General features: G+C 46.5%; 1 protein-coding gene across 3 annotated transcripts; it reads left to right on the top strand.

The window, feature by feature from the left end:
- Window positions 1–7,834: 7,834 nt before the first annotated feature.
- GTF2F1 (general transcription factor IIF subunit 1) lies at window positions 7,835–18,739 on the top strand. Of its 3 annotated transcripts, none has more exons than XM_040415073.1 (14): window positions 7,835–8,330; window positions 9,076–9,112; window positions 9,191–9,252; window positions 12,007–12,079; window positions 13,656–13,849; window positions 13,932–14,102; window positions 14,300–14,505; window positions 14,821–14,962; window positions 15,048–15,109; window positions 15,292–15,402; window positions 17,495–17,568; window positions 17,658–17,799; window positions 17,881–18,004; window positions 18,329–18,739. In XM_040415073.1, exons 2-14 carry the CDS (start codon window positions 9,101–9,103, stop codon window positions 18,531–18,533), a joined length of 1,578 nt encoding a protein of 525 aa, XP_040271007.1. In that variant the 5' UTR covers window positions 7,835–8,330; window positions 9,076–9,100; the 3' UTR covers window positions 18,534–18,739. The 3 variants fall into 3 exon arrangements, with proteins under 3 accessions (XP_040271007.1, XP_040271008.1, XP_040271009.1); XM_040415074.1 differs by lacking the exon at window positions 7,835–8,330 and adding an exon at window positions 8,331–8,401; XM_040415075.1 differs by lacking the exon at window positions 7,835–8,330 and adding an exon at window positions 8,356–8,428.
- Window positions 18,740–19,741: the final 1,002 nt, after the last annotated feature.

Here is a 19,741-nt window from a genome sequence, read left to right on the forward strand (position 1 = left end):
TGGCTGTTAACCCTTGCTTTGTTAGTGGAAAAAATGTGTTAAAATGAAAAATTTGACAAAAAAATTTAATTCTCAAATTTCCTCCCCATTTGCCAATAACTCTTGTGCAACACCTAAAGGGTTAATAATGTATGCAAAATCAGTTTTGAATACCTTGAGGGGTGTAGTTTCTTAGATGGGGTCATTTTTGGGTGGTTTCTATAATGTAAGCCTCGCAAATCGACTTCAGACCTGAACTGGTCCCTAAAAATTGAGTTTTTGTAAATTTCCGAAAGATTTTAAGATTTGCTTCTAAACTTCTAAGCCTTATAACATCCCCAAAAAATAAAATATCATTCCCAAAACAATTCAAACATGAAGTAGACATATGGGGAATGTAAAGTCATCACAATTTTTTGGGGTATTACTATGTATTACAGAAGTAGAGAAACTGAAACTTTGAAATTTGCAAATTTTTCCAAATTTTTGGTAAATTTAGGTATTTTTTTGTGCAAAAAATAATAATTTTTTTGACTTCATTTTACCAGTGTCATGAAGTACAATATGTGACGAAAAAACAATCTCAGAACGGCCTGGATAAGTCAAAGCGTTTTAAAGTTATTAGCACTTAAAGTGACACTGGTCAGATTTCCAAAAAATGGCCTGGTCCTTAAGGTGAAAATGAGCCCGGTCCTTAAGGGGTTAAAGGGAGTCTGTCACCACATTTCAGCATATTAGACCGATCAAATAGGGTTATATGATCCACCCAGAACTTAAAAACGGTACCTTTGTTGTAGAAAACGGACTTTTCTTTTAGCCGAAAATGAACTTATAAGGTTATGTTAATGAGCCCTCTCAAGTGCCCAGGGCGGTCTCTCAATCCTCGGAGCCCCAGGCAGCACCTCCGCAACGGCTCATAACCCCGCCCTCCGTGCGCCTCTGCCCGCCCATTTACTCCCCTCCCCTATCCTTTTCCACTGCGGCTGTGCGGTCCAAATCGTAGCGGGCGCATGCGCAGTAGGTATTGCGATGCCCTGCCAGGAGCGGGCATCGCATTGCGCATGCGCCCGCTACGATTTGGACCGCACAGCCGCAGTGGAAAAGGATAGGGGAGGGGAGTAAACGGGCGGGCAGAGGCGCACGGAGGGCGGGGTTATGAGCCGTTGCGGAGGTGCTGCCTGGGGCTCCGAGGATTGAGAGACCGCCCTGGGCACTTGAGAGGGCTCATTAACATAACCTTATAAGTTCATTTTCGGCTAAAAGAAAAGTCCGTTTTCTACAACAAAGGTACCGTTTTTAAGTTCTGGGTGGATCATATAAACCTATTTGATCGGTCTAATATGCTGAAATGTGGTGACAGACTCCCTTTAATGCAGTTTCCCTGCATCGAGTAATTGTTTACATCACATGATCACGGAGCGGGAGTGAAATTAAGCGTCTCACTCACCGCTCCGTGTCCTCCGGAGTCCAGAGAGATGGTACCGCCCTGCAGGCAGGACTTTGCGTAATGCGCAGTTGCGCACATACATCGTCAGCACGCTGGCTAACGATGTGTGTGTGTGACGTAAGGTCCCAGTGCATGCTGGGATGAAGACGGTCTCGGACCCCATGTGTCTGCGGCTGCGCCCTCCTCACTAGTGCCAGTGCCATTAGGCAATTTAAGTTAACAGTACCAGAGGCACGCCAGGGGGGAATCGGGGGCACTCACTGTAAATTGATATTGAAAGGCAGATGGAGAGTGGTTAATGGAGGCACCACCTTGGCATGTATAAAGTTATTGGTTTAGAGAGGGGTTAATGAAGGCACCTCCAAGGTGCTTTCATTAACCCCTACAAACCAATAACTTTATACATGCCTAATGCCAAGGTGTTTCCATTAACCCCTTCAAACCAATAACTTTATACATGCCCATTGCCAAGGTGCTTCCATTAACCCCTCCAAACCAATAACTTTATACAGCCAACATGGCATATATAAAGTTATTGGTTTTTTAGACTCTGGAGAGGGTTTAATGGAGGCACATTGGCGCTGGCAAATTGCAATGGCATCCGGTGTACTCCAGCAGTCTGATCCTCCACCGGAATAGACTGACGGAGTTCACAAATCACAACATAACCCGAGCCTGCTGGAGTATACCGTAATGGGTATAGCCGGATACAACCAGCTATATGCTCTGCTCTCATAATCTTATTGACTATAATGTGGTCCAAGGCCATCTGGCCATGTTCTGGCATTCATGCTGGATATCGTCCAAACTTAGCTTGAATGCTGTAACAAGGCCAGACCCTTTACACCATTACAGTCAATTGCTGCAGCAGCCGGCAGTATCCAGTTATACCCGATATGGTACATTCTGGCTGGCTGTTCTTCTGACTGACCAGAATGTATATTGCAGCTGTGAAAGAAACCATGTGTGTGCAATTATTTGCTATACCATACCACCACTGTAAGAAATAAAAATATTGTTGTAACGGATCTCCTAGCACCCCGACCGGGTACCTCCGTCGATAGGTGCTCCTAGTGCTTCCCGAGGACTCCAAGCACTCCACTTGACACCGTACGCACTGCAGACCCCACGAACCGCCGAAGCTTGGTTGAGGCCTCACCGTCTCCTACCCACCCTGGACCTACGACAAGGCTCCAGTGGGTGAACCTCTCCTAAATCCAGAGAGCAGGAACAGCTCTTACAAGAGCTAGTAGTTATGCCAGGGGAGTATAGCAAATCTTCAGCGTATAGCAATCCCCAGTGTCGATCAGTTACCCAAACACCAGCCTCAACATGATGAAGGATAAAACAGGCACTCTTTATTGAGGGCTACCCGCCCGTATTTATGCAGGTCCACATCTGGTGGACACGCCCCTCGTGGACCAGAAGGAAGACTGCGACACAGGACAGATATGCAGCAATTCAGGATACACAGACACAATACATCCCCACAATGCATCATGGTTTCCTCCTCTCTGCCCTGGAGACAACCGAAGAGTAATTCAATTATCTCTCAGGACAAAGGGAAATTGCCAATACACATGTGGGGACAACAGGACAGAAATCACCATTTAAACATGCAATGTCACAACCCTTACAGTATACACAGACATTTAACATATCCCTAGATAGCTCAAGTCTGAGTGCATATTATTAGGTGAATGGCACTCAGACTACACGAATACAATAAAATTAGCTATCTGGGTACCCTCACATAACATACACTACAATTCCAAAGACAGATGGTTCTGTCACACACCTCAAAACCCCACATGTCCCCATAATGTATACATCCATGGATAGCTCTGATCTGGGTGAACAACATTTCCAAAAATCACCCAGATCCGAGCAGGGGTTCCTGAATTCCATGGAAGTCACATTTGGCCGACCGCAAGCATGGCTTTCCTGCCCAAAACAGTTCCACAGATTTAAGCTGTGCGGCCGGTCTGTCTTCTCCTTCAAAGTTAGTATGGGCCATAATCCTGGGGCAAGAGGCTGGTAACCAGGCCCCTCCAAAACCCTGTGGCGAGGTTGGTTTCGCCACAATTGTTTTTATAAAGAAAAACGTAATTACGTACGTTATTTTAAGAAGGTTTTTCTTATTAGATTACTCGATGAATCGGGAAATATAATCGATAGAATACTCGATTACTAAAATATTCGTTTACTGCAGCCCTAGTCTAGACCCTCTTTGTCATAACAGAATAATATGAAGTTTTTTACCCAATTAGATATAGTGGATTTAGCCGCCATGTTTCCTTTTGACTTCTTTCCAAATTGTATGAAAAGATGTTCATCGTTTCTGAATGTTTCCATCCTAGCTATATAAGCTAACACCGATCTTCTCACATCTAGGGCTGAGGCCTCAAACGCATTCTCTGCAGAGGATAAAGCCGGAAGAATAATTTCTTGGTGTAGGTTTAGAGTGGATGAGACTTTAGGCCTAAAGTCTGACAAAGTTCTTAGTGTGAGTGCATCACCCAGATCTCTCATGTATGGTTCACGGCATGATAGGGCCTGCAACACGCTGACTCTTCTAGCTGACGCTATTGCCACTAGGAAAGCTGTCTTCCAGGAGAGATATTTCAGATCAATGGAGTCAATAGGTTCAAACGGACTCATAGCTAGGTGTTTCAACACAGTCGCCAAATCCCAAGATGGTTAAGGTTTATGAATGTTAGCGGCAATGTTCCCAGCACCCTTGAAGAACTTCTTTATTAATGGATTATTAGAGAATTGTCCATTTAACTGATGGTTTATGGCGGCAAACTGCACTTTTAATGTGGCTTGATTTAGTCCTTTCTGTAGGAACTGTAATATTAAAGCAGTTGTAATTTCTTCATCCGGATAAGATGTAGAGAAAACCTTCCAAATTCGATCATACAATCTTTTAGTTCCTGGTTTGCTTGCAGAGGACAGTGTGACAATGACATTTTCTGGAATGCCCTCATTCCTTAACCTATCCTCCATGCTGTGAGATGTAAAGATTGCAGGTCTGGACGATAAACTTACTTCTGGCACAGAAGATCTGGAATTAGAGGTAGATGCCAATATCTGTTCCTGCATAGAGACAACGCCAAGGTGAACCTGAACCATGCCCTGCGAGGCCAAAACAGAAGTATTAGGATAGCTCTTGGCTGTTCCCTCTTGATCTTGTCCAAAGTCCTCCTTATTAATGCTGGAGGGGAAAACGCATATACAAACATCTCCCTCCAATCCATGGTTAAGCCGTCCAGACAGTATGGCTGATAATTCTTCACTAGTGAGCAAAATATCCTTGTCTTTGCATTGTCCCTGGTAGCAAAGACATCTATTTGTGGACAGCCGAATCTGGTGATGATCTCCTTGAACACACTGTCCTTCAGCGACCATTCCCCTGGGTGGATTTTCTGACGACTCAGAACATCTGCTGTCACATTTTTCTCCCCCTTTATGTGAACCGCTGTCAGGATTCTGATGTTGGCTTCCGACCATCTGAGAATCTCCTTGCACGCCTTCATCAACGATAGGGACTTCATGCCCCCTTGTTTGTTTAAATAGTAGACGGTGGACGAATTGTCTGATTTCACCAGAACTTCCTTGTTCTTCAGGAAAGGGGAGAAGTGTAATAACGCCATTCTGACTGCTCTCATTTCCTTTTGATTTGACGTTAAAGGCTTTTCTTTCTCCGACCAGACCCCTTGAGCCCACTGATGTTCCAGGTGTGCTCCCCATCCTTGGGCTGAAGCGTCCGTTGTCAGGATGATCTTCTGCGAGAGTCTTCCTGGAGCAATCCACCACCTGAGATCTTGACATACCTTTACCGAAATCACTGTTGGTTTGTCTAAAGACCGGCTTGATCTGTTCCATACCGATAAGATATGTGATTGTAGAGGTCTTACATGTGCCCTTGCCCATGGCACTGCATCCAATGTCGATGTCAGACTTCCTAGAATTCCCATGGCCTTCTGTATAGACCTTCTTTGCTGGCACATCCGCATGACCTTCTTCTTTATCTTGTCCGCCCTGACCTTTGATTATGGATATTGTCATTTCCTTTGAGTTTATGACAAAACCCAAGAAGAGAATTTTCTGAGATTGTTAAAGTTGAGACTTCCCGAAATTGATTTTAAAAAAAACGTGTTTCTGCAGACACTGAATTATCATGTTGATATGGAGCAATAGCACCTCTTGTGATGGTGCTCTGAGCCACCAATCGTCGAGATATGGCACGATTGAAATTCCTTGTAAGTGAAGTGCTGCAGACAGGACGATTGTTATCTTTGTGAATACTCGGGGTGCTGAGCATAACCTGAAGGGGAGGCAGCAAAACTGAAGGTGCCATATAGAATCGTCCTTCCTGATAGCAAACCTGAGAAATTTCCTGTACCTTAGGGCTGTTGGCACATGTAGGTAGCCATCGGTTAGATCCAGGGTAGCCATGAAATCTCCCTCGCTCAATAGAGGGAAGACTGATCTGATAGTTTCCATTTTGAAATGGGACTTCTGAATGTGCTCGATGAGGATCGTCAGATCTATCACCAACCTCCACCTGTGACCTGATTTGGGTACCAAAAATATTCTTGAGTAGAATCCAGAACCTTGTTGATGTTCTGGGACCCACTCCACGGCTCTTTTGTCCAGAAATTCTTGTACTAGGGTTAGAATATGCGGATCTTGATCGCTGTCTAGCAAAAATCTTTCTGGTGGTGTTTTTATGAAATCCAAGGAATAACCGTTTCTGATGATGGACAGAACCCATCTGTCTTTTGTGGTGGCCTCCCACATCTTCAAATAGCTTCCTAATCTTCCTCCAACTTGTACAAGGGGTAAGGTGGCGTCATAACTCCTGTTTTCTGGGAGCTGGTTTCGCCTTGGAGCTGGATGCGGTATTCTGGCCCCTCCTTTGGCCATATCCCCCCAAAGCGATTGGCTTTTGGGATGTTCTGAACCTGCGTCTGAACCTTTGCGGCTCTTTTTTTGTTGGTACCTAGGAAGGTGGCTCCCTTTTCCTCGCACAGGTCTTTCAATATTCCCTTCAGCTTTGGTCCAAACAAAGATTCCGGGGAAAAGGGTAATGGGCAGAAGTTGTTTTTTAGATGACACATCCCCTTTCCATTGCTTTATCCATAAAGCTCTGCGCACTGAGTTAGTGACTGCTAAATTTTTGGATGATAACCTCAGTGTATCTACAGGAGCGTCACCTAAGTATTCAGCCGCATTCTTCATTATGGGAACCTTTTTCAAAAGATCCTCTCTTGGGACACCTTCTTCAATGTCCCGAGTTAGCTGGCTTAACCAGATTCTACGAGACCTGGCCACTGGAACGGATGTCAAGGCTATTTTAGAAATAGCCACTGATGCCGTATAAGACTTCTTGGCCAGAGTATCTGCCTTTTTATCCATAGGATCACTCAGCAGGGATGACTCTTCTGATGGAAAAATTGACCTTTTTTTGCCAATTTTGCTACCGCAAGATCCACCTCAGGTGGATTCTGCCAAGAAGACGCGGCTTCCGGATCTGTCTTATATACAGCTTTAAATCTGGCGCCCAGGTCCTCCCGACTGCCCTTCGGGTTTTTCCCAACCAGATTTTAGCCACGTATTAAGACAGGGGTGAGATGGTAACACCTTAGCAGCTGACACAGGGAAGTAATCTAACCCTTCCTTGGGTGCCTTATTCTGCACATCCCTATCTGATTCCATGACATGTTTAACAGACCTGATCAGCTTACTCATATTTTTTCCCACTACATCACATGCAATATTGGATGGTGGCGTTGGAAAGTACAACTTGTCCCACAAAAAACAGGCTCTCATACGGCTATGTGGACAGAAAAATTAAAAAGTTATGGCTCTGGGAAGGCAGGGAGCGCAAAATGAAAAGGTAAAAACCAAAAAAAAATCTGGGGTAGAAAAGGTTATCCCATTTATTTATCACCTATCCACAGGACAGATGATCCAACGGTCGGGCCCTCTATGGTTCCAAGAATGAGGGGCCCCTGAGTCTCCTCCTTGAGTGGAGCAGTAGTGCGCATGTTGGTCCTTTCCCTTCTATAGGACTGATGGAGCGCTGTCTACATCCACCACCATAGAAGTGAAGGGAGTGGTATAGAGGGGACCCCCTCATTCTTGGCATTGGCCGGACCCCATGCGATATGCCACCATTTTACAGTTCATACACGGATATCATCTACTAGTTGCGGTCTGTATGTTACTCCAGAGCTGTATTCATAGTTCTACAAGTTGTTACTGGAAACCATCAGCAAGCTTGTGGCCAGGGGTTGCCCTAAACTGTTAGCTTTTATGCATATAGGTAAGTAGTGACCACCGCTTGGATGTTCTAGCCTCCTGTAAGATCTTGCCAGGAACATGGCCGGTCGGATCTTCAGAGCAGGGGGGGTTCAGGTGTCCTTCTTGAAAACGGTTACTTATTTCTTACTAAAGCATTGCCCCATCTATATCCTCTGATAGGGACCCCCTCCCCATATCTGCCCTATCAGGACCCCTGTATTATATTGCCTTCAGCTATTTGCCTGGGAGCTGTGTTCATTAAAGGTCCTCTCCTGATGGAACCACCGGTTTCATTCAGTTAGGCAGATCTGTCAACAGGAAAACCAAAGTCAATGATCGAAACCTTGGATCGGAAATAACGGCTGGGTTCTGACCACGCTGTGGCGCCATCAGCTGGGGATAACTGGTGTGACAAGCTGCACAGTGTGGAGAGCTGGAAACGTGCCCACAACAAACATGTCCGCCCGCTGCCGTATATACCAGCAACAAAGATGGCGACGGCACGTCAGTTCCAACAGGTTTTATTTTCCCGTCAGACGTAACCCGGAAGTAGTTAGCTCTGGACCGGAAGACGAGGAGTAGCAGTGAGCTGGTGAGAAAACAGGAGTGGGAAGTGTGTGCGCCCGTCACTGAGGTCCTCACCGACCCCCTGCAGACCAGCCCGTGAGACTCCGCAGCCCCGACATCCCTGTATGATGATCCGCCATAGCAGAGCTCCTCCTTACCCCCTTGTATGGGCTTCAGCCCCCAATATTCTCCTGGTCTGCCCCCAGCCTCCTCCCTGTATGATTCCACTGCCCCCAGTATCCACCCTGTAAGACCCCCCCCCCCTTCACCCAGTTCCTAAGGGGGCTTCCAAGTGATGTCTTGCTAGGGAATGATCAGATGATGTCTGACCCCAGAGACCCCACTAATTCTGACAATGCAACGTCCCCTCTCACATCTTTCCCTGCACAGCAGCACCTGGCCACCAGCGCTGAAGGTGTTAAAATGTTATGTGAGCTCCGCAGCCCAATCATGATCAGCGGAGATAAGGGGCTGCCAGATGGGATTCCCACCAATCCTATCCTAGGGCAGGGGTTGGGAAACTACAACTCCCAGCATGCACCTTTGATTTCAATGGCAGTTCCAAGAACAGCCGACAAGTTTGCATGCTGGGAGTTGTGGTCCCTCTACTTGGGACCATCACTAGATCTTCACCCGCTGTGCAGCCGCTTATCTCTTGGGATCTAAGGATTGGGCATGCTGACATCCGGTCCGACCCCCTCCTCCCTCATAGGCATTAGCTGTCAGTCCTCCATATGTGATCGCTCTCCATCCACTGTATTGTCTTTCAGGTATCTGACTTGCCCTCCTTCCGCTATGACGTCTCTGGTAAGTGTGCGCTCAGCGTTCTGGGTGCTGCGATGTGATTTTCTGTGTGGTGACCTTTTTCTTGGTGTTGTGTCACAGGGAGGCAGCAGTCAGTCTATCGGCGGGCAGTCTGCCACTGAATTTGTCGTACGTGTCCCCAGGTGAGTGGCAGAGATTTATGGGGGTTCCCATAGCAAATCATACCTAGAACCTCAGCAGTACTTCACCTTCTCCACTAGGTGGCAGCAGCAGAAAATACAGTTTTATAAATGCCCAGGTCTTTGTAAATGATGCCAAGTGTGATTCTTCCCATGTGCACAGTGCGTCCGAGTCTGCCATCATGCCTATACATCTGACTGGGGCCTGTGATGGATGCCACCCATAGGGTCCCAGTGCCCTTTTTTTGCAGTGACCCTCAGTATAGGAGGGTCACTGGCCAGACAGAGGCCTGTAGGAAGCGGTTAGCCTGCGTCTGGTCAATGTGGATGTACAGAACTTTTCTTGGCATAAGTGCCCAGACGCATTTTTTTTCTGTGACTTTTTTTTTTTTTTTTTTTTGACCTTAAAGACATTTTCTGGTTTAGGGCTCATGCCGACAACCGTGATCTACCGGGGAAACGCGGTCCTCGTGTCTGCTGGATCTCCTGGCCGACCACAACTTCCGGATCTGACTGTATGATGATGTTTTATGATGCAGTCAGTTCATGTTGGATCGAGGATCTCATGTACTGAAGACTATGACAGTTCAGGAAGCTGTTGTTCGGCCCGGGAGATGCGGCCGACACACGGACCGTGATTCCTGGGACAGCGGTGCTAGGAAATTATTAGCGCCCCTTGGGCTCCCGGTGGATCTATTCTGCTATAATGGGCCAACCCTATAGGACCTGAAGGGGCTCAGTACTTTCATATAGGGAATCTGTCGCCAGTGTTATAGTGTCCTAACTAAGGGCAACATTAAAGGGACTATCCAAAGTCTAAAACATGTCCCCCTTCCCAATGCCCGGGGCTCCTCATATAGATTGTACTTACCTGCTGCCCAGCACCCACGTCGCTCCTGATCCCTGCACAGACGCCGCTGCATCTCCCCGTCAAGCAGATCAAAACATCCGGCAATGGCGGAGGGGAGCAGCCAATAGCAGACTGCGACGGGCACGAGCCTCTCTAGCATCGTGGGTGACGCCAGGGAGCTGTGCGGGGATCAGGAGCGATGCGGGTGCCGGGGAGCTGGGTAAGTATAACCTATATGAGGGGCCCGGGCATTGGGGGTAAGGTTTAGACTTTGGATAACCCCTTTAACTAGTGATAGGTCTCCTTAGCAAAATTCTGGGTCACTTTCTTTGACAGCTTTTTTTTCCCATATGAGTCAATCAGAGGCAGGTGGGCGGGGAGAGCTCATGAATACGGGGACTCGTTGGCTGCGCTGGAGCTGTTAGGACTTAAAGGAACCTGTTTTTCACCAATATAACTAAGAGCTCGGCCCCACAGAAGATTGCACATCCCAGACATACCTGTGTGCACTATGTGTCTGGATTCCATGTCCAGGAAAAGCACTCTAAGGGTCCATTCACACGTCCGTTGTTTCTTTCCTGATCTGTTCCGTTTTTTGCGGAACAGATCTGGACCAGTTCTGTACCCATTCATTTTCAATGGGTCCTGAAAAAATCGGACAGCTCAATGTCTGATTTTTTTTTCAGGACCCATTGAAAATGAATGGGTACAGAACTGGTCCAGATCTGTTCCGCAAAAAACGGAACAGATCAGGAAAGAAACAACGGACGTGTGAATGGACCCTATTCTGCTGGAAAACTGATCCCAAGTGCCCGGCTCGGCTGCTGCAAGTGCCCAAAGCAAACCAGACTGAAGAGGGGAGGGCTGCTTTAGCTGCTCATATCTTGGGATTGGTAGCCATTAGTAATGAACCTGACCTTGTTTGAAAGCTGGCATTACAACCTTTCAAATCTTAGCATTATATCCACTATATCAGAAGATATAGCCGTTAGCTTTCACTCCTGACTCGATTTCTAACGGCTATATCGTCTGATATAGTGGATATAATGCTAAGATTTGAAAGGTTGTAATGCCAGCTTTCAAACAAGGTCAGGTTCATTACTAGTGGCACTGGCTACCAATCCCAAGATATGAGCAGCTAAAGCAGCCCTCCCCTCTTCAGTCTGGTTTGCTTTGGGCACTTGCAGCAGCCGAGCCGGGCACTTGGGAGCCGTTTTCCAGCAGAATAAACGTGCTTTTCCTGGACATGGAATCCAGACACATAGTGCACACAGGTATGTCTGGGATGTGCAGTCTTCTGTGGGGCAGAGCTCTTAGTTACGGCTCATGCACACGGCCGTGCCGTTTTTTGTGGTCAGCGAATTGCGGATCCGCAAAAAACGGATGCCGCCCGTGTGCCTGCCGCAATTTGCGGAACGGAACAGGAGGCCCATTATAGAGATGCCTATTCTTGTCCGCAAAACGGACAAGAATAGGACATGTTTCATAATTTTTGCGTGGTCAAGGAACGGAGGAACAGATGCGGACAGCACACAGAGTGCTGTCCTTATCTTTTGCGGACCCATTGAAATGAATAGTTCCGTAAACGGAAGGCAAAATACTGTCGTGTGCATGAGCCCTTATATTGGTGAAAAACAGGCGACAGACTCCCTTTAAAAGTGAGAGCAGCAGAAAACCTCCCTGCCCTGTGAGGGTCACCGCAGTGATGGCGTATTCCAATGATGTCTCCAAAATGTATTTGTAAATGGAGTCCAATATTAAGAAAGCGTACAGCTCCCTAATATAACCCTTGGCCTCGGAGCACTTCTGGGTGATAGAACTACTCGTCCCCTGTGATGCACCCCTCCAGTTTCCAGCCACTGGGCACCATCATATGAATTTCATAGGTTTCTGTTTTTCTGATGCAGGAACCCCAGTAAAAGATATAATCTTATGGCCTTCAATGCGGCGGATAAAGTTGACTTCTCTACATGGAACCAGGTAATGAGGAGCGTAAAGCAGATTTCCACTGTATGTTTGTTCCCCAGCTATACAGAGATGATATATCCCTACAGAATCGCCATACAGGAGGGTGAGGATGGTGGGTCATGTACACTACACGTGGTTTCACATCTGCACTTTACCTTTCCAGTATCGAGGTCATCATAGGATCTCAATACCGGAGGCAAACGCTTCAGTTTTCTCCCCATCCATTGTCAATGGGGACAGAACGGAATGCACCAGAATGCATTCCGTTTGTTTGCGTTCCCATACCGTCACCATTGACTTGCGTTGTGTTTCATGCCAGGATCCGTTTTCTTGGAAAACGTATCCAGCACCCATAGATTTAAAGTGGTTTTATTAACGGATCAGTCATGGCTATTTTAGAGGTAATCCGTTCGTAACGGATACAGACGGTTGTATTATCTTAACGGGAGCATTTTTGCTGATCCACGACGGAGAAGTAGCAGTGAGCCGGGGAGAAAACAGGATTGGGAAGTGTGTGCGCCCATCACTGAGGTCCTCACCGACACCCTGCAGACCACCCGGTGAGACTCCGCAGCCCCGACATCCCTGTATGATGATCCGCCATAGCAGAGCTCCTCCTTATAGTCCTCCTTACCCCCTTGTATGGGCTCCAGCCCCCAATATTCTCCTGGTCTTCCCCCCAGCCTCCTCCCTGTATGATTCCACTGCCCCCCAATATCCACCCTGTAAGACCCCCCCCCCCCCCCTTCCTTCTTCTGTGTATGCCCTGTTTCGTGCTTCACCCTTAAAGGTGGCTTCCAAATGATGTTGTCTTGCTAGGGCATGATCTGAGGATGTCTGACCCCACTGATCCTGAGAGTGCAGTGCAGCATCCCCTCTAACGTCTCACCCAGCCATCCATGACGGATCCAGCAAAAACGCACATGTGAAAGTAGCCTTAAGCCTGCAAGAAGTCTCCAATCTCAGCTGATTAACCCCTTAGACTGTAACAACCCTTAAGTCAAAATTAAACAGAACCAGAGCTTTGAGGTTATATATTGTCAGGCATCCAACTGAAATGGACATTGGGAGACGTTTTGCCCAGAGAGTCCAGTCTAGTAGCATCTCACAGCCACCATTCATGTTGAGCTGGCTTCCAGCAATCCTGACACAGTTTTACAGTGCGAATAGGGCGGTCCTTCTTTATAATGCTTCTCCCAAAGTCCGTTTTAGCAGGATGCCATGCATAGTACACAGCCTCTGGGACTAGTGGCTGTATAAATGGTAATTGTGGGTGCACCCATTGATTTAAAGACCACGGTATGAGACTGAATGGGAGAGCAGGGCTGGCGGTGATGACCTCTAATGGTGACCCGTGCAGCTGTCATACAGACAGCGTTAGGGCGTGCATGTGATGTGGCGTGTGCGGACGTGCGTTTCCTATAGGATCAGTGATTTATCAGGTATTTCTCAGACAGCTGTTCGGCAGACCTCATCTGATGTGCGCAATATGGCTGTGTCATGACCTGGGATGGGAATAATTATTACAGGGTTGCTCCGCTCTACTCCCAGCAGAGCCAACACTGATTGTAACATGCTTTTCTGCCAGGCTCGCATGGAGCGTGATCTGAGCGCCAAGAAGATGTTTCAGGATGAGGAAATGCCGGACTCTGGGGCTGGGAGTGAATATAATCGCAAGCAGAGAGACGAGTCTAGACGGAGGAAGTACGGTATCATTCTGAAAGAGTTCAAGATTGAAGACCAGCCCTGGATGCTCAGGGTTAATGGCAAAGCTGGGCGCAAGTGAGTGCCGTGTACACAAGCATTGGCTGAAGGCTTGAGCCATGTAGATATCTACATATATAGACGTCTTCTTCTGTAACAGGTTTAAAGGCGTGAAGAAAGGTGGGGTGACGGAGAACGCCTCTTACTTCATCTTCACCCAGTGTCCAGATGGAGCATTCGAAGCATTTCCAGTCTCTAACTGGTACAACTTCACACCAGTGGCCAAGCACCGCACCCTGACCGCCGAGGAGGCTGAGCAAGAATGGGAGAGGTGAGTGCCCGCTATAGAGAAGGCTGCTTCTTTTAGATGAATGAACCCAATGCCCGCAGTGTTCTGATCTCTAGCAGGAGGTTTGCAGAAGCCTCCTTGCCTCCCCCATTCACTACTTTGTCACATACACCCCCCCTTGTGACGAATATCGGCCGCTCCTCTTATGACACCTTTGACACCTTTGATTTTGTCTGCAGACGAAACAAAATCCTTAACCACTTCACCATCATGCAGCAACGTCGTTTGAAGGACCAAGGGGTAGATGATGACGAGGAGGAAGGTGGCGGCAAGCAGGACAAGGGTGGCAAGAGTAAGAAAAAGAAGAAAAACGACCTGAAGATTCATGACCTTGAGGACGACCTGGAGTTGAGTTCCAGTGAGAGCGAGGAGAGCGGTGAAGATGGTGAGAGCTGGGATGGGGGGGTGAAGTGTCCCAGGATAATGCATTGAGTCACAGCCATTCATATGAGATCATGTACTACAGTCTGCAAGCCAGTGATGCTGCACCCATGGGTGGGAAAACCTGAAACGCTGTGGGCTGTTGTGCCAGCATATGTGCAATGCATCTGTTACACTGGGTGCTACTGAGTACCACAGTTCACCTCCACCCAGGATCGCAGCACAAATCACAACATGCAGATGCCATAGCCATGTATGATGAGACTGGGGCAATGACACTTTAATTAATTCATTCATTCCAATCGTGCTTCTGTTTAAGGAGAGCGTAAGCCAAAAGCCCCAAAGAAAAATGCTCAGCGCAAGAAGAGTAAGAAGTCTCGATCTGACGATGAGGCCATAGAGGACAGCGATGATGGAGACTTTGAGGGTCAGGAGGTGGATTACATGTCTGATGGGAGCAGGTAATGGAGCTAGGTGCAGGAGACACTGGCAGAACTGAGCGGATGGTGATATGAGCACTCATCTGTGTGTGTCCTGCCATTGTAGCTCTGATGAGGAACTTCCTGGGAAACCAAAACCTGTGAAGGAGGAAGAGAATCATCCAAAAGGTAAAAAAAAAAAAAAAAAGAAGCTTTAGAGATGAGGCCCCCGGCTTAACGAAGCAGTAATTCTGGTGCCCACATGTTTTGCCCATAGTCCTAACGACTATTCTGAGACTGAACCATGTGTGACCTCAGCCATGTTGTACAGCATTTGAAGAACTTCTCCAGATGTGTCTGGTATCTTGTAGGTATTGATGAAGGAAGTGAGAGCAGTGAGGAGAGCGAAGAGGAGAAGGTAGAGGAAGAGGAGGAGGAAGAGAAGAAAACGCCTACACCCCAGGAGAAGAAGAAGAAGAGAGGTGAGATCAACTTGTCATTAACCCCCTCCCGCACCCAGACTTGTGTACGTCATGGATTAAATGGTTTATCTTAAGGCACCATGCCATAAACGAACATCATGGTGATCAGACGAGCTTGTAAGTTGTGCCAATGTTGGTCACCACACATGTCCGAGTTCTTGCTCTAACAGCCGGGATCGCGAAAACCTTTGATGCCAACTATTTAATCTGGAATCAAAGTTGTTTGACAGAGAGAATTGTGGCTCCTGTCATCCCATCAGCTCCCCACAGTGACAATAGATTACCATGTTGGCCAATAATGCTTTGAAATACTATGTAAATGCTCAGCTATCCCCATCAGTCCTATAGAGCTGAATGGAGTTGCAGCAGCTATGCTCAACCACCACCACTCCATTCATTTGCTTTAAAGGGGGAGACGTCTCTGTTCTTGTGATCAGTGGGGGTCTCAGCAGATAGATCCTTACTGATCAGACACTGGAAGTTTAAATCTTTCGACAACCGCTTTAATGCCTAAAATAGGCCAGTTCTTAAAGGGTAAATTAAGGGACATCTATTGTGTATGCCCTTGCAGTGTCGAGAGACAGTTCTAATGGAGTTTATTACTAGGGCTGTGCAGTCTTGAGTTGAAGCTAGTTTTAGGTGGAGTCTGACTCTAGAAATGTACCAACTCCAGCCTAAAAAGATCAGTTAATAAATAAATGATACCATATTAATAATGATTTTAGAAATGTTAATCATAAATATATTTTGTGTGTTATAAATCTAAGGCCCTTATTTATCAAAACCAGTGATACTCGGGGTATTCTAGTGGTGATCAGTTCTCACCTCTCCTGTGTTCTCTCCTGTCCTTATACTATACACAGTGATAAGCTAGGTCTTCTAGTGGTGATAGATAATCAGTTCTCGCCTTTCCTGTGTTCTCTCCTGTCCTTATGCTATACACAGTAGCAGGGTGTTCTATGCTGATAGGAAAGATGAGAACTAAATATCTATGTTCTCCCCTGTCCCTTATACTATAAACAGTGATAAGCTGGGTCTTCTAGTGGTGATCGATAATCAGTTCTCACCTCTCCTGTCCTTATACTATAAACAGTGATAAGCATGGGGTTCTAGTGGTGATAGATAATTTGTTCTCACCTCTCCTGTGTTCTCTCCTGTCCTAATACTATACACAGTGATAAGCTGGGTCTTCTAGTAGTGATAGATAATCAGTTCTCGTCTTTCCCGTGTTCTCTCCTGTCCTTATGTTATACACAGTAGAAGGGTGTTCTATGCTGATAGGAGAGATGAGAACTAAATATTTATGTTCTCCCCTCTCCCTTATACTATAAACAGTGATAAGCTGGGTCTTCTAGTGGTGATAATCCGTTCTCACCTCTCCTGTCCTTATACTATACACAGTGATAAGCTGGGTCTTCTAGTGGTGATAGATAATCAGTTCTCACCTTTCCTGTGTTCTCTCCTGTCCTTATGCTATACACCGTAGCAGGGTGTTCTATGCTGATAGATATTTAGTTCTTATCTTTCCTATGTTCTCCCCTGTCCCTTATACTAAAAACAGTGATAAGCAGGGTGTTCTAGTGGTGATAGATAATCCGTTCTCACCTCTCCTGTCCTTATACTATAGACATTGATAAGCAGGGTGTTCTAGTGGTGATAGATAATCCGTTCTCACCTCTCCTGTCCTTATACTATAGACAGTGATAAGCAGGGTGTTCTAGTGGTGATAGATAATCAGTTCTCATCTCTCCTGTGTTCTCTCCTGTCCTTGTACTATACACAGTGATACACATTAATGCATAGTGCATTACATATTTACTTTCACAACTTGTATTCCAATAAATATGGTTTATGCTCCATCTAAATAGCCGGATTACTTACATAATGGTGAGAGAGAGCCAATGTCACCATTTTACTAGCAGAAATATATTACTAATTATTATATTACTTTATTATTTATAAAGGAGTCTGAGTCAGAACTTTGGCTTACAGACTCCACAGCCCTGAATCTTACATACAACCACTCCTTTGTACACTACATCGAGGATATGATTGACTAGAAGGGCCACTGCTGTGTCCTTTCTCCTTGCAGACAGCAGTGATGAATCGGACACGTCTGAGGACAGTGAAATAGATGGAGAGGCCTCCTCTGCTCTCTTCATGCAGGTAATAGAAGTGTGAGCAGCCGAACATCTTAACAAAGCTCATCTCCTGATGATGTAATGGAGACTCGAGCTGTGCTTGTCTATTTGTAGAAGAAGAAGACTCCTCCAAAGAAGGATAAAAAAGGAGGCTCCAACAGCAGCTCCCGCGCCAACAGCCGACCTGGCACCCCCTCTCCTGACTCGGGGAACACGTCTAACACCCTCAGGGCTGCAGCCAATAAACTGGAGCAAGGTGCGGTGGTAGAATGTCTACAAGTCCTCACCACCTGTCTCCATGTGTCCGTCACTTACATTGTTCTTGGTTCTCCCCCAGGTAAACGTGGTGCTGCCAATCACACTCCGGCCGCCAAGCGTCTGAAGATGGAATCTGGACCTCAGAGCACATCAGGAAAATCGACTCCACAGCCCCAGTCTGGAAAGTCCACGCCCAGCAGTGGGTAGGTGGCTCTTCTGTGCAGGTCACATTCACACAGGGAGCTAGATATGAATGGCTCTGCAGCTATTTCAGTCCCGGAAACTGGTATAACTATCAAAGGCCTAGCAGAATATAAGAGGTCAAATTTACTGAGGCATATGGACGTCATAGAGGAGGGTACCCTGCTCATGACTCCCCCCTGGGACTGTCTGGCCATCTGTGTATTAAATCTTCATATGGGAATACGTGAATTACTAGTTTATGGATTTTTCCAAACACTAGAGCACCACTGTCTGGATGTCTTGAGGGCTTAGGAAAACATATATAATCCTTTTTCTTCTTACAGGGACATTCAGTTGACAGAAGAAGCAGTTAGAAGATATCTGACCCGGAAACCCATGACCACAAAGGATTTACTGAAAAAGTTCCAAACCAAGAAGACCGGCCTGAGCAGTGAGCAGACGGTGAATGTGCTCGCCCAGATTCTGAAGAGACTCAACCCCGACCGCAAGACAATACATGACAAAATGCACTTCTACCTGAAGGAATGACCCCGGGGGCTGCTGTACCAGTGGCACATACTACAGGACTGGCACACAACCTGTGAGCTCAGAAGGGCAAAGGACAAGCGAGAGGCTTTAGATCCTGTGACACAGGAACGTGTGACAGTTTTTGATTTGTAGTAAGGATTATTAAGTATTTGTGGTTACTGTTTTTTTTATTACTTTGAGTATTAAAATGAGATCTTTTTAAGTAATTTCTGTGTGATTACATCGTGGTCCACAGCCCTAGCATCTCCCTTTCATTCTGTACAGCTGCTCAGTGTGGGCAGTGCCCGGATGGAACTGGCCGCTGCACAATCTGAATACTTCACATATCTGAACAATAGCCTAATTCCTTCTATCTCTGGATTCCATCTGTAGTCAGAGGCTCAAAACGTCCTATACATTGATTCAGCCTCTTAAACGGGGTTCCCTACGTAAAAGATCTGATTAAGATGGAGAAAAGCCTCCTTACCTCTTCAGTGCTCACAGCTTGGTGTCAATGTGGCACCTGAATAGTCTGAGACCTGCTGGGTGATGCCACACAAATGGGTGATGACAGCAACCAGCCTGTCTGTAGAATTGGCATTGAGCTTACACCATATCATTATCCATCTCCTGTTTTATTAATCCGCAGTCCACGAATATTAAAGTGGCCGCTGATTTACAAATACAAAGATCCTGGCTGTGAGGTCAGGAGACTCCGGAAGGGCTCTCATTTTGAGTACTGTCTTTTTTTAGCTGATTGAGGGATGCACAAGGTCCTTCACATATGAGAATTGGGTCAGGTTGATGGGACTCCAACATATAAAACCAATCAGAACTGACCCTTTAATATTCAAGCCCAGGGAAGAAGAGATCTGATGGCAAAATACATAAGTCTACTAAATCCAAAGGAGATCATTCCTCAGTGGGAGATCTAAGCCATGGGTCCATATGGAGGTACAGTAGAGCCTCAGACCTCTATCAGTTCTATGAGAAGACTTCCATGCAACTGTATTGGATGCCATCTTGTACCACCTTGACTAGATCGTTTTCTATCTAGTTTTTCACTATCCCAATGCCCGTGACTTTGCCAATCTTATCTATTGCCAAAAAAAGTACCATTCAGTAAGTTTTACTGAACTCTGCCACATTGGACATCCATGTCACTGCTACAAAACCTGCTTCAATTCTTGAACGCACCTTCCTCCAACCGCAGATTCCAACTCTAGCTC

The sequence above is a fragment of the Bufo bufo genome, chromosome 1 (assembly GCF_905171765.1).
Source record: "Bufo bufo chromosome 1, aBufBuf1.1, whole genome shotgun sequence".
Lineage (NCBI taxonomy): Eukaryota > Metazoa > Chordata > Amphibia > Anura > Bufonidae > Bufo > Bufo bufo.

What these genes read in the sequence shown, in the direction of transcription:
- GTF2F1 (XM_040415073.1), top strand. An exon ending in CCTCTGCTCTCTTCATGCAG is followed by an intron (nt 17,569 to 17,657) that starts GTAATAGAAGTG and finishes GTCTATTTGTAG; the next exon opens with AAGAAGAAGACTCCTCCAAA. An exon ending in AGCCAATAAACTGGAGCAAG is followed by an intron (nt 17,800 to 17,880) that starts GTGCGGTGGTAG and finishes GTTCTCCCCCAG; the next exon opens with GTAAACGTGGTGCTGCCAAT.